The sequence below is a fragment of the Plectropomus leopardus genome, chromosome 2 (genome assembly GCF_026936395.1).
Source record: "Plectropomus leopardus strain MGB_pleo_1.0 chromosome 2, ASM2693639v1, whole genome shotgun sequence".
In the NCBI taxonomy this organism is placed as follows: domain Eukaryota; kingdom Metazoa; phylum Chordata; class Actinopteri; order Perciformes; family Serranidae; genus Plectropomus; species Plectropomus leopardus.
Genome location: NC_142177.1, coordinates 19,296,534 through 19,311,561, shown reverse-complemented (window position 1 = coordinate 19,311,561; position 15,028 = coordinate 19,296,534). Strand labels below are relative to the sequence as shown.

Sequence of the window (15,028 nt, the reverse complement as noted above, 5' to 3'; positions counted from 1 at the left end):
GGAGGTGGGAGTGGGAAACAGATGCAGGCACAGCAGTGCAGCATGTTAGCCACCACCCCCTCCCTCATCACAGCCCCTCCTCTTCCCTGCCTCACTGTGCTCCCTCACTTACTTTTGGTCCCTCTCATAATCTTTGCCCACTATCTGACCACACAGCGAGGCTCGAGAGCGGAGGAGAGCGCGCTTTCTCTCTGGTTTTCAGCTGTTACTCTAAATCATGGGGCAGGAGCAGCAATTTTTCATCCCAGGGGGTTCTACTCAGATTTGGACTATGGCAACGGAGCTCTTTGTACACTTTACCTCCCATCTCCTCCGGGTATTACCACAGGAATAGTGTGTGTGTGTGTTTGTTTGTTTGTGAGTGTGTGTGAGTGTGTGTGTGTGTGTGTGTCCGTCCAGCATGATGTCTGCCTCTGATAGTCTTGAGTTTAGCAGCAGGAGTGGATCATCATGAGAGGGGGTCACCACCAGCGAGGGTGTGGGTGTCAGCACCTGTTCAGAAAACTGCTCAGCAAATGTGGCTGCTGCTTTGTTCGAGTTAGAGGTACGTGGTCGCTGCAGTTGGAATTGAGTTTTACTGATGATGAAACAGTTGCTTTCATTGCTTGTACACAATGGTTTTTGTTATTTTAGGATCTTCAATTACGTAACATAGGTTAGTTTCTCCAAGTCAAAGAAATATCCAAAGAACTTTATATACATATATATATATTTATTTTTTGCAACAATTTTATTCATAATTATTATGTTTTTCACCTCTGACCTCCCAGTCTCACTGAGAGGGCAGCAGCAATGGCGCTGTTTTAGCAACATGTTAGGCTTGTGTGTCGTATTTTCACAGCATAATTAGAGAAAAAGTGTAAGAATGAAAACAATCATTCCCTTTAACAGGATTTGAAAAATTAGAAAAATATATTGTGCATTCCTTCTTAAAGGAATGCTCCACTGATAATGTTGTGGTTGATGTAAATAATAATATTTGTTGCTTTGGGGAGGGTCAAGATATAAAAAAAAAAGAAAAAAAAACCAAAACATCCCAGCCACCCCTCTACTCTGATAAATAAAGTATAGTCACTTATAGATGCAAAAAAAATATGAAATACACTCAGTATCGGCTGAAATAAAACCTTTTATTACTTACTCTTACTTGTGTCTACCACTGCAACTGGATTCAACTCCCCCCACACCCCTTAGTCATATTTTTAATTTACATTAACTTTTATAGAGTGATTGCTAGTCTTCCTGATGTCCAGGCTGATATTAGCATCCTAGTGTTTGCCCTGTTATGTTATCTTGTATTAGTTTATTGGGTCAAAAATTTTGCAGTTACAGTTTTGCTTGCACTGTTACGAAGAACAACAACCAACAAAATGGCTCCCTTTTGGACAATAGGAAGGATTAGCCAACACAGTGATGCTCACCATATTAACTACTTCTAGCAGCAGCTGCAGGCAGTAGTGTACTGCTCTGTAGCTTGTCCCTGTTGCGTTAGGCTTATCTTTGAGAGCAATGAGGTGTGTATGTTATTTTGTTGTGTTTGTCTTGTTGACAAGTGGCTTTACCAGTGTGGGCTTCAGCCCTTGACCCTGGCATTTGTGTCAGGTCCCTGGTTTTTTGATACAATGAGTGTTTGCAACTTTGCACCGTGTTGATTGTTGCTCCTGCCTTAAAAAAGAAAAAGAGACAGGGCTGAACAGTGAGCACCAAAAAAGTAACTCTGACTCCATGAAATACAAAGAGGGTGTTATTATTGTTTGTGCATTTGTATCTTTAACAGAAAACAGGCAGAAATAGTTTCCTTAATTTTTTTTTCCAGGATTCATTTACAGTAAGTCAGTGCACAGTTTTTTGGAGGATGTGATACAGCGAGAGCAAGCAGTGATTCATGTTTCAGATGAGAAGTCAGTGATAGAGTCACATCTGGATCTCTGTACTCTGTCATAGCTGGAAAAAAAATAACAAGATTTATGAGACCCAGAATAGAACTTTTTCATTATAATCTCACTCTGCATCACTGGCAATAATTATATGGGATGGAAGCTTTTCTGTGTTTTTCTCCTGATAATGTCAATCATTCATGCTGTTTACGGCTGCATCACTTTTTTTTAACAGCAGCAAAAGCATTTTAGTTATGAAGCAAATGCTGACAGTTAGCTAGCTAGAAACTTTAAGTTTTTATAGTTTAGTTTGTTTGTGAGTATAAAAGGCATTAAATAACACACATTTACAAAAATATTAAGGATAACTCAACAAAGTACAGGACTTAAGAGAGGTCGTGTCTGAACTTTCAAGTAGCCTTATAAGCATTAGCTTGCCTGCTGAAAGAAAAAAAGCAGGCCTAGTTTTTCTTCTTTTATTACTAACTGATTGGAGGTTGAAGGGAAATATAAAGCCTTACTATTTTGTTTTACACTCTGTTTTAATTATTTAATATGGGGAATGGGAAAGTTTCATCAACAGCAAATTGGCCATTTGGAAGGATAAGGGTGAGAGTGCCATCCGCTGTTTACCGTGTCAAAAACACTACTCAGTGAGTAAGATTTAAAACACCTACAACACTTAGACACAAAGTGGGCTAATGTTATGTGTTTCATTTTGTCAGATACCAGAACATCAATTGTGCATAATTAGTCAGCGTTTTGTTAGCATTCAGTTAGCATGACATTAGCCACATTATCTGATTGTGAAGTTGACTTTTTGGCTTGTAGATCTGAAGGTCCTGTACCCACCGGTTTGTAAATAGGACAAACTTCCCCAAAGATTTAAAATATTCTAATTGCTGACAAGTGTAGGCGCTACTGCCAAACACCAGATAGACGTCAGGGACCGTAACATTAATGGGTGGCAAGATGTCAAAGTCTGCAAGGATCAGTATCATTAACTAACTTCAATTTTGTAATACTTGCCCTGTCAAGAGCTTCTCTTGATATTTGTTTCTCACGCTTACTTATACATTCCTGATGATGAACAATTGACAGAAGAATGCTCTGCAATTCCTATTTCCTATTATTACATTTTTGACAAACCTGTTAACTAACATTTAGTCAGTTCTGTGGATCCATATGTGGCAGTGTTTTTGGCGATTTGTATACCACAAACTTTAGATACCATGAGATGAAAACATTAGATTACATTTAGACTTTTCTTTTATGTCTTTGTTCATGCACAGTATTAGTTATAGTTTCATATCAGATGCATTTTTGACTGTATGTAAAAATAGTGATTTTCTTAACATGTACCCCTACTATACTGTGACTCTGCTTCAGAGGCAGCTGTGTACACACACACACACACACACACACACACACACACACACACAGACACAGACATGCACATGCATAGCTACACAAATGCGTCCCATTACTGCCCCGACCCCTAAATCCTCTGTTGTTCCAGTTGCCCGTGAGTGATTACAGAATAGCTCTTCTCTGAGCTGCACTGCTCAGACAGACTCTGAAAATAGACGTGTTAAAGATATAAAAAGCGAAAACAGTCTTGAGTTTAGATGCCTTGCTTTATCACCTTTAATTGCAAAGTTTAATGGAACATCTCAGACTTTTTCCTTTGGGGTACACTTTGTGATGTCAGTGTCGCTGTTATGCAAGGTTTTTTCTACCCATCTGACTCTAAAAATATCCTTTTTGTCTGTTTTTGAGACTGCGAACGAGATTGCTCTGTGTTTGTAGACTAGCAGTCACCGTCAGTATACCACCAGATTTCTTTATTTTTTTTAATCTCATCTGTTTGTGTCTTTTTACGTACCTCATCTGTGGTTGCGGGAATACTTTTACTGGAGAGCCTTTTTCTTTTATTTTCAAGTGTTGCTCTAATGTGGTTTGGGGTTTTCTCCTCTGTTTTTGTAGCTTTCTGATCTCCCTCTACCTCCCCCGAAGACTTCCTTCTTATAACTCCTTCATTGTGCGACCACTCTCATTGAGTGTTTTATTTCATTTGGCAACAGTGTCCAGCAGCTATTTATAAAGGCAGAGAAACACCTCCTGATAAAGTATGTTTGCTTGGAAATCTACTTAAAAGTCCTGCCAACAATCTCTCTGTCTCATTACACATACATCACTGTGACTCAGAAGCTGCCATGACTAACAGTCCATTAGTCCACTAGTGTGTGTGAGGTCACCACTGCCAGTATGTGAAGAAGTAAACATGATGACTAACAAGCACAGAAGTGTTTGGTACCACAGAGCACCTACATATACAGATGCTTATCTTCTATCTGCTGCCTCAGATGTTTCGCACTTGGTGCATTCGGTGGTTTTGCTTGACTATTGTCTTTCTTCTTTCGGAACTTGATTTGCACGAAAGGTGCAATGTGTAATGCTTGGCCACATGCTACAAACCATAGACTGTATATAAAGATGGACGACACATTTTAACTTACCCCAGCTGTGCTAAAATTTGGCCAAAATATTGCGGCTACGGCTGTTGCCATCTTGCGCTGATGACGCCATATGGAGTTAGAGTCTGCACATTAGTGATCTTGATTTCCAATTGTGTGAAGCGCCATTGAAACAATACATAGACATATTTAACAAGATGTCAAAACTGTACCTGCTTCACATTCTGTTAATGCAGTTAGTTTAATTGGGGATTTTTAAAACTGGACAGATCCCATACATTGCACCTTTAAATCACCTGATTAGACAATTAGACCTGATAGTCAAAGTTGGGGCAAGTCTCTATTAGCACACGTTATCTGATGACACTGAAAAGACCTGGGCTGTGTTCACTGGTGTTCAGTATGCTTTATTCTTGTCTTACCCTAAACTCTGACTTTAACTGGACCTACCAGGGAGGTGGAGTAGACCGAGAGACGTCTTTGAGTAGCAAACGAAAACTATGAGGGATGACCACTCCGCACGAGTGAAAGCCCGCTTCTGCAGCCTTCAGCGCCATGGGAAAAAGGAAGTGGCAGCATGCGGAGTGGATGTCCTGCTCCACAGTGAAAACTGGAACTGGGTCAGCTGTCGACATGCAGGATGTAATCGCATGTGATGTGAAGAGACATTAATCACAGTCATTCATCTCATAGTTTAGTAGCCAATACAATTGACCTAATAATGGCTCAGGTCACAGAGAATGAGAGCAAAGACCAAAAAGAGAGAACAAATCAGATGACACTTATTGATATGTGTACACATATGCGAATACAGACGAGAAAATTTAGGTTCAAGTGCCTGGTGTGTCTCAGTTTGATATTACTGAACCATTTTGTGATGCAGCAGTGGCAGATGGCCAGTGGATAGCATGTAGCCTTAGCAGTAGCAGTTAGCAGCAACAAAATTGGTTGCAAGCAGCAATATTTGAAGTATATTACATAGAAGGTGCCAATGCCCGGCGAATAAAAGCTGCTGCTTTATTGCATAGATTGGGATAAATAGCTGAGTAGTTCATACACAGGGAGATCAGCTGATCAGTTCCTGGTTTAACCTCAAGCTTCATTCTGCCTTTTTGAATGTGGCCATCCTAAATTTCCTGAGGGTTTTGTATCATTGTAGCATTTCATACGTAGAATGTATAAAAATAATGGACAGAGGCTCCATGATGCCACCCAGTGGTTTGTGGACTGATGTTTTTAAGCCTCAAGTTTGGCATTTTGGCTGTCACCATCTTACTTTTCAGAGCCAGAAGTGACCATATATGGATGATGATGGAGCAGTGAGTGATCAAGGGATGGATCTGACCAAGAGCCTGAGATGAACCTCCCAGACAGAGTGTCAGTCATAGTCACCATGCCTTTACTTATGCATAACTTAAAGCCTTAAAAATTTCAGTGGGTGAGTTGAGTAAATTAGCTATAGAGACCAAAACCGTTTTTTGAATCAGGCTGTAAATCATAGATGAGAGAACTGGGGACAACTTTCCTTTGAAATTTTCTCAGTGGTGAATGAAGCCAAAAAAACAAAACTGCTGCTGTTTAAAATGATCCAGATAACCGCCACTGCCTATGCACTGTGTAGGCCATAGAGCAGGTGCACCAGAAACTTCCACTGGCTGAGCTGGCAACTTCCAGCTAAGTGCTCCAAACTTGAATGGAGATGAAACAAGTGGATGGAATGGATTAAATCATCATGGTGAAACGAGTCATTATGTGGAGGCTGTTGCACTCAAAAAACGTATCCACAGATTTACAGACATTATTTTCGCCATGTAAGTCAACTGGCAAAAGTCTTTTTGGGCCACATGGCAGAAGTAATTCTACCGTTTGGCCACTACAAAGATGGTGTCATAGCCCGGCACACTTACTGGGGGCCTGCTGTGAACAGGTTTATTTCTGCTGTAAAATTTGGGCATTTTATCATGGGGATTGACTCACTTTTAGAGCCAGCCTCAAGTGGGTCCATTCAAGAAACTGTAGTTTTTGGTACTTCTGTGTTGGCCTCATTATTCAACCCCAGAGGTTGCATCTTGATGTCATACCTGCACATTAAAAGTAATCTCTCATGTTTAGGAATGAAACCCCTCATTAGTTTAATGAGGAGCAACGATGTGCATGTGTGCATTTTCTAATTTCATTAATGTGTCACTCCCCTGGATTGATGAACTGAGCATCAGCTCTGTTCAGGAGTGAGAGGGTGCAGACAACATGACAGTGAGTGATTTGTAGTTTTGGTTGCAGTGTAGACTGAGGAGTATTTTCTTTGGCAGTATTCCAACAGGAAATGAAGCAGGCCATTTTAACCCAAACATGACTGGATTTGATTGCAATAATGATAATCTGCTCCCATATACACACACACATACAACTGAAGGCCTGGCACGCAACATGTGTAAAGCTTTAGTCATGCTCAGAGTTTTTGAGGTGTCATCATGCAGTTTGAAGCTCCAACAGCATCCCAATAATTCGTGCTGTTGCAGACCATGACCATTTATGGGGGTTTAGTGGGGAAAGATGTGGTTAACAGTCTCTCAACCATCTTCTTTAAGAGAGCGAGAATGAGAGAGAGTGAGAGAGAGACTTCCATGCTGTAAATTAGGTCATTGAAGCAGCACTCAGCACAAACACAGTACACTCTTCCTCTCATGCTTTATGAGTTAGTTATTAAAATATGTTCATAGGAGAAGAATGATCTTGTCTTTATACACCTAAAATTATAAAGTACAGTAGGTTTACTTTTGTGGAATAAGTTTATTTAACCGTAAAAGTGCATATACCACCTTGCTTTTAACAATACTGTGAACCTGAAAGTCTAAATGTTTCAGTCCTCTTTCAAAAGTAAAACTCAAGTGGTTAATGTTTGCCCATCTGCCCTCTGTGACAAGCATCTATTTGTTGTATAAAGATATAGGGGAGTGATGGCGTCCTGATTGGAGAATTAAGTCCTGCTCCCTCTGTGTGTCTGAGCTTCTCTGTTCTTTGTTGTGGTAGACGGTCTGGCCGTGCATGTTAGTCCAACCAGTGGGTGCGCTCCATTTCAGTGTGCCAGTACACCTCTCAACGCTTAACAGCGAGGGCCGGCAGAGCTGTTTAGATGGAGTATAATCTGTCAGCCAGCAGCAGCAACCACATACCTGTCAGCTGACAAGACTGACTCCACGTACTCTGCGCACTGCAGGTGTACACCAGCGCAGAAATTGTGTGGGCCCTGTGTCTTGTGTGTGTATCTTACTGGCTAGCTAATCAGCGCTGCTCTGCACTTCAGTTGTACTGCACTTGTATTGCAGTTATAGGCAGTTAGTATTGCACTTGTACACCTCAGCCATCTCCATGTTAAGAACTGACAGACAATCCCAGCTCAGAGTCTGAGTTGTAGATATGCTCTGAATATTTCATACAGCTCCTTTAAACTGGACTGATTTAACAGAAACTGGTGAAAGAATACGTCTCTCTGCTACTGCATGTGCAAGATAAGTGCTTCAAATGTGTGTCAGAGGTGAACTCCTGCACACTGTTTTCATTCACAGCTTTTATTACGGATCCATAAGTTAACTGTAAGAATGAAGAAAAGTGTGACCAATGGTTCATTTTAAAGTGGAAAAGTTTGAAATTATACAATTGATGAACAACCTAAGACTTCCCTTTCCCTGCTAACTAACTGCTTACTGTGAATGTGATCACAGTTGCCCTGTTCAGTGGTTCCCAACTGGTGGGTCACAGTCCAAAAGTGGGTTGTGCGTCTATTCTAAATGGGCACGTAACCTACTAATGTCTAAGGAGAGATCGAGACCCCGTGCCTGGACCAGTTCGAAACCACTGGTCTGTGAAGGTCTATAATCCTCAATAGATGTGATTTGAACTATGGTGAAGTGTCCTGCTTCAGTAAAAGCTTAGATTAGAAAAAAAAGATCATATCTGACTTTGAAAATACTACACAAAAAATCTGCTCTATTTAAGTTTGTTTCCACTCTCACATATCAAACTGTTGTTTAGCCACAGTGTAGTGTGATCTGCTGACAGGATTAGCGTGGGAGAGACTGACCCTGTTTTGGTCCCATTTACTGCCATTTCTTTCCATCTGGGCAGGTGTATTGTCTGCCTCTGCCAACATTAATCCATCCTCAATCTGCATTCAGTAGACAATCTATGTGGCACACGAAATCACTTCCATGACTTACAAGATACCTGAAAATGGTCACAGAAAATGATTTCTTTAAAATGAAGTTTGACTTTAACATTAACTATTTTTATGGTCAAAAGGTTTACACAAGAAGAAAATGTTAAATATAATGTGGATGTCCATGAAAGCCTGCATGCGGGGATGCATTCACAGCATGCGTGCTTTCAGGCAGACTGCTGACACTCCCTGCGGTCCGGATGGTGGTCCAGCTGTTGCTCTGTGGGAAAATGACACGTTATGTAAGTGTCTCAAACAAACATGACATGCTGAGTCGCTCAGCTCAGCAGTGATTTGGACGTCACAATGACCATTACACACCATTAAGGGTCAGTTCATAGAAAATGCTGATGTGTTTGTAGAAAAACTTGCAGTACTGTTCACTGTCTGCATCATCTCAACTGATTGTAAGGTGGTTGTTAACGGACCTGTATGTCCTGATCTTGATAAAAAACAATGAGACCAGATGTCGGCCTCGGCCTGGGGTGATAACGTTCAGGTTGTGTGTGTATGTGGGCATCTGGATGTTTTGGTTGTATTTGTTCAGCTCTGTTGTTATTAGGGTCACATGGTTGAGGATATGGTCAGTAGTTTTTGGAAAAGTCATTCCAAGATTTTATGGTTATATGTAGAGATGTTGTTGGCCTTGTTTTACACTCTCACCTCTCATCTCTTTATTGAAGGTTAGTGGCTATGCAGCGCGCCAACGGTGCTGTCATGGATTTCCAAATTGACGCTGGAAAAGGATGGGGACTGATGTTAGTGACGTTGTTATTTGTCTTCTTGGCTGGCGTCTTCTGAGGCTGGTCTCATTCACAGTTTGTGTTTTTCTATGAAAAATAATGTGCTAAAATTTGTCCAAAGCCCACATTATGATGAGCCAGTATTTTTTGCCTAGCCTGTACTACAGATTGTGGTGTTTTTTGAGGTGGTTATAAAAGTTAGTTGTATTGCTTTGCAGCACAGGCACAAATCACACAAACTCTGCACATGATTTGTTCTTTCCTACATCTGAAATACTTCAAAACAATGGACAATGATAGCTGATGATGGCTAATTTGTGTTTTGCCTGTCTGCAGTCGCAACATTCAGGAAAAGTTTGCAAGCTGCACATTGTAGTGGCATGACAGCTCTTAGAAAATAGTTTAGGAAGCACTTTATTTGATATGCTGCAGTCTGGATATCAAGTTCATTTTATTCCGGGAAGCCAATATTGTGATCGTGATTAACATTCGATTAATTGTGCAGCCCTAATTGTAGAGTTCTCCGCTCTGAATTAGAAGACGTACCAGTGAACTCAGAACATTCCTTTAGGTTCTCTCAGTGTCATTGAGAACATCTTTAACAATTCATTGCCCAAGAAGCAGCTCCAGACTTCACACATAAAGACATCTCAATTTGAGTTTCAGCACTCTATTTTTTGGATTTAGGAGGGAGTTGTACATGTTTTCTAATATTTTGGGGCCACCTTAGACCATAGGAATAACGTAAATTTTTGAAAATGGGTGTAGTTCACTTTTGATGCTAACTCCCAAACGTTAGCATGCTAACATGCTAAACTAAGACAGAAACCATTATAGACATTACACTTGCGCAACATCAGCATGTGAGCAGTAGATGGTAAATGGACTTGTATTTATATAGTGCCTTCTCATCACTTACAATGCTTTTACACTGTCAAAGTGTATCAAAGTCAATGTCAAAGTCACTCATTCAAACACTAGGTGGGTTTCCAGCAACCCTCAAATTGTACAAATTGAAACTGTCAGTATAAAATAAGCAGCATGGAAACATGTCAATTTCTAAAAAAAACTCCCATGTATCGCAAAAACGTTTTTACTATCACCCCCTAGATATTACTTTTACATGGTCGCTCCCACGTCTTCTTTCTCGACATCAGTCACATGATGTCACTCAGTTAAATTCCATAATATTTTGGATTATTTTTTCTTTCTTCTACCTTCCTAAACCAGTTAATTATTGTTGGTCATCTTTTGATAAGATTCATCTGGAAGATAAGCAAGCTGTCCCAATAGTCCAATGGTTCAAACCTTGGCCATGGACCACCAGACACACGCACACGCACACGCACACGCACACACACACACACACACACACACACACACACACACACACACACATGCACACTCACTAACCCTCCTCCCTTCCATCTTAATCATCCCATTATAGAAATTGGTTTGTGTTGTTGACTGCATGAGTGAAGCACCAGGCGATAAATTAGTTTAATTACATGCTTATTTGAGTCTAACCTACTTTACATGTCTGCATTGTTCTGTAGGAGACTGAACCTTTGTCTGACAGTCAGCACATTAACATGATAAATATACAGTACAAATATCTGAAAAAAATTATCACAAATAATCACCAATGCGGGTGAGCAAGGAAGCTGATCTCTGTGTATTTTGTTGTATTTTGGGAAGATTTTGCTGGTCCTGTGAAATAAAAGGAGAACTGAAACGAAGCAGAAAGAAAAAGACATTATTTTAGTATTTTGCTGTCAATATGGCATCTTGTTTAATGGCAGTATCAGGCAGTTTTGGCAAATGGCTGACCCAGATTCCCACTGGCTTCTTGAAAGCTTGTTATTATGATTACAGCTTACATAAATGTGCTGACAGGGAATGGTGGCTTTTGGGATGAGTCCAAAACGAGAAATGAGGCTCCTGAAAGATTCCACTTTGCTACGATCAGCAGAACAGAGTGAGATGTTAATGTTAGGGTGTGTGATTAAAACAGTGTGGCAGAAGATTATGTACCAGTTTCCATAGTCAAGAGACTTAAAGCTGGAAACAGAATCCAGCTGTAGCGTAAAAGCCTGTCAGCTCCAGTGTTGAGTTAAAGGCCAGTTCAGTGCTGACATGATGGGTTCAGTTGTGACGGAGTACAGGAAAAAAATCATTCCAGTCTGTATCCTTTAAATCTTGTTGTTTAGAGGTTAGTGGTTCAATCTTCATCTCCAAAATTTTGTTTTGAAAAAATCGTCATGTGTGGTAGAGCTTCTCTGTGTTTGTGCACAGCTTGAGGTGCTCTTCTGCAAATGCAAATAATGTTTGTGACAATTAAAAAAGAAAATGTTCCATGTTCAGCTAGCCTTTATTTTAAAGGGAAACTGAAGAAATTTTTAACCTGGACCTCATTTCCCAATGACTTTGTGTCAAAAAGCCCCTTTTTTTTCAGAGAAATTGAAAGTCCCTTCTTTATGCCGCCTTTGGAATTTTACACATAACCAAACCATGGCAACAGTTCAAAAGCTTGTTGTCTCCATCAGTCACTTAGACATTAAAAAACATGAGTAATAGGTCCAGGTTAAAAAAAATTCCAAAGTAAATGCGCTGCAAATACTTTAAACAAGTGATGGACCTTTGGTTGGTGTCACCACGTTGTTGATTTGAATAAATGTTCTTTTATACTCAATGTCTAACAAATGCTGCATTATATAATCTCCACTTAGACTTATATGTCCCTCCTTGTGAGAACAGATGTGTTTATAATGATTTAGGACCTGTACAGTAGCTTTAGCTTCTTAAGTTACAGTTAGGGCTTAACACAGGAAATTGAACAACATTTTTGTACAGAAATCTGTCTGCAGCATCTGACCTGAGAGGATGTACCCCACAATTAGCTGCTGTATTAACCCAATCCTTTTCTCCCCTTCCCCCCCTCTCTCTCTTCAGCTGAGTCGTATTCGGTAACGGTCAGGACCGGCAGTATCACCCCATCAGTGGGCCCCGTGCCCCATCAGGCCTCAGGCAGCTCCAGCCCCTGCTCACACTCCTCTTCTGGAGGGTCAAGGCACCCCGTCAGCGCCCTCAAGAAATGGCTTACCAACCCCGTCCGCAAGCTGAGCACCGATGCCAGAGGAGGAGCGGGAAAAGTTGAGAAGCAGATGTGCAGGTCAGATGGGAGGCAGCCGCCATCGCTCCTCTCCCACAGTGAAACTCAGCCAAGGCCTCTGGAACCGCATGACAGCTACACCATCCTCCCCTGTGGAGACACGGTGAGACTTTAAGACAAAAGGCTGCATTAATACCTTGTGAGGAAACAGATTTTATGTTCTTTCTTTGAAATGGTTGTTGTGTTTGTGTTGTTCAGGTGTGGAAAGACGGCGTGTTGTGTCCAGCAGCTTCTCCTCCTGCACAGCTGCCCTGTCAGAGCTACTTATCTGACCTCCTGCAAGGCAGAGACACACAGACACTGGTAATGTCTTTTCTCCTCTCCTCTCCTCTCCCCTTCTCTCCTCTTCTCTTCTCTTCTCTTCTCTTCTCTTCTCTTCTCTTCTCTTCTCTTCTCTTCTCGCTTCTTCTCTTTATTGTATTTTAGTCAAGTCTGTTCTGTTTTATCCTGTTTTATACTAGTTTGTTCAACCAACATTTATCAAGATAGGGACAGGAATTTAAAGTGTGGCTCCGTTTATATTATTATTGTTTTTTTGTTTTTAGATCATTCTGATAATTCTGGCCTCCTTTCAGTGTAAGAGAAGAAGAAAGTTTGGCAACATACAGTGCACCTTATCACACACTGTATAAAATGCGGCTTTTTTTCCTGATGCAACAGTATAATTACAATTGTTGGGCAGGAAAAATAGTTGAGAACAAAACAAATGAAGCCTTAATAATGCAAACTATACAAGTCAAAAGTGCTCTCACCATTTAATACTTAACTACCCTCACAGTTATCGTAATTCTGTCAGTGAAGCCTCTCTCATCATCAAACCCTCAGATAATGTAGGTCTTTCAAATTAATAATGTATAAATGATGGAAACACATACACTTAAATGTAGAGACAACTGAAACTAGGAGTTATAAACATCCCTCTACTTACTGCCCAGTTTTATAAGCATGTGAAAGGCCACTGATTTACACACATCGTTTGACTTCCACCAATTGTGCCAAATAAATAGCACACATTTTCACATTCTGCTAAATATTTTGTAAGCACATACACAAACACACCCACGCATACGACTACTTTCTGGTAAATCTACACCGTAGTAATTTGAAAGGCCGTGTAGAGTGGAATCAATCCTGTGGGCCTTTCTAGACGGCATCTGGAAGTAATCAACAAGCAAAGCAAAGTCTGTTTCTAGGGGTGAGGAGTGTACTGTCACGACACCCAAGCAGCCCGAGCAGTAAAGAGCTAATAAGTCTGGAGGCACTTTTAGGGCGGCTGGACGTATGTGAGGATAAATTGCGGTGTTGACTGTTGGACTGCTAAAGGAACGGTTTACCTTTGCATCTATCTCGGCATGAAACTGTCTTTCTCTGGCCTCTTTTCTTGGCCGTCCACTGCTCCAGTTCCTGTAGCATTGTTTGACATTGTTTAGCTTTTTAAATAGCTGTCCGGACTTTTGAGCCTTTCTCAGTCCAGTGGCCCTTTGGGACGATATTATTCCACACACACCTGCAGCTTTATATTTACTTTGGCTCTGTAACCCTTAAAAGGGACCTGTGTTTTTCCTTATTTTCTGTCATAATGTTACTCTGTTGGATCTCCATGTTAAACATGTTCAAAGTTTCAAATAAGAGGTGAATGTATGGGAAAGTTATCCCTGTGAACAAAAACCTCAGGTCTCAAACTGTTCTGAATACTTTGTTTCCAACTTTTTTGTTCTACTTTGGCTACAAGATGATGTCAGATCATGACTGATTTCTTTATATGGCTGTCTGTTTCAGGCACGCCACTGCAAGTGTCCAAATTTTTAAAAAACTGCCGCATGTAGCTACATGCTATACTCCGTAACGGTCATTCACCAGCTGCAAGCACACTGCTACAAGTAACTGCACGCTAACATCAGGGAAATATGTAATCTTGGTCGCCACTGTTGTTAATTTCTCCCCAGTTTCGGATCATATTCCTGCTGAAGCATTTCTAGTTGTGAAGATTTTGGTTCGGAGGCTGTTATTGGTGATTTTTAACAGTAGAAAGTGCCACTGTACTCTCCTACAGTCATTCCCCCGTCTGCAATGACGGTGCAGTGACGCATAGGAGGCCTTATTATTTTTGTCTTTTTTGAGCAATATGCTTTTGATAACAGTCTCACATCTGAACAGTGAAAATAAAGCTACACCTAATGGGCAGTTAGCTTAGCTTAGAAAAAGGTAAAAGATCTCCTGACTCCATTTGAAGATAACAAAATCTGCCTACCAGTAATTCTAAAGCGTATTAATTTTTATGTTACATCTTGTTTGTTTAATCTAAAACCAAAGTGTGAAAATTACAATGCTCTCTGAGTTCCAGCACATAGTCCAACACGTAACCCTGTGTAAAGTGCATTTTTACATGTTGGTTTTAAACATGTCGTGTTAATTATAGTGAGCTTTAAGGGGTACTTGCAGGCTGATTTTGTCAGAGCCTTTTTCCAGTCTTTATGCTCAGCTATGCTAACAGAATGCAACATGTCAAACTGCAGAGGTAAGCGTGGCATCAGTCATCTCGG

General features: G+C 40.7%; 1 protein-coding gene across 1 annotated transcript in view; it reads left to right on the top strand.

The window, feature by feature from the left end:
• Window positions 1-127: 127 nt before the first annotated feature.
• The window catches only part of arhgef25b (Rho guanine nucleotide exchange factor 25b), a 27,054-nt gene continuing 12,153 nt past the window's right edge, over window positions 128-15,028 (top strand). Inside the window, exons 1-3 of the mRNA XM_042503855.2 lie at window positions 128-544; window positions 12,266-12,588; window positions 12,684-12,788. Coding sequence (XP_042359789.1) covers window positions 451-544; window positions 12,266-12,588; window positions 12,684-12,788 — 522 coding nt within the window. The 5' untranslated portion in view covers window positions 128-450. The remainder of the gene's footprint in view (window positions 545-12,265; window positions 12,589-12,683; window positions 12,789-15,028) is intronic.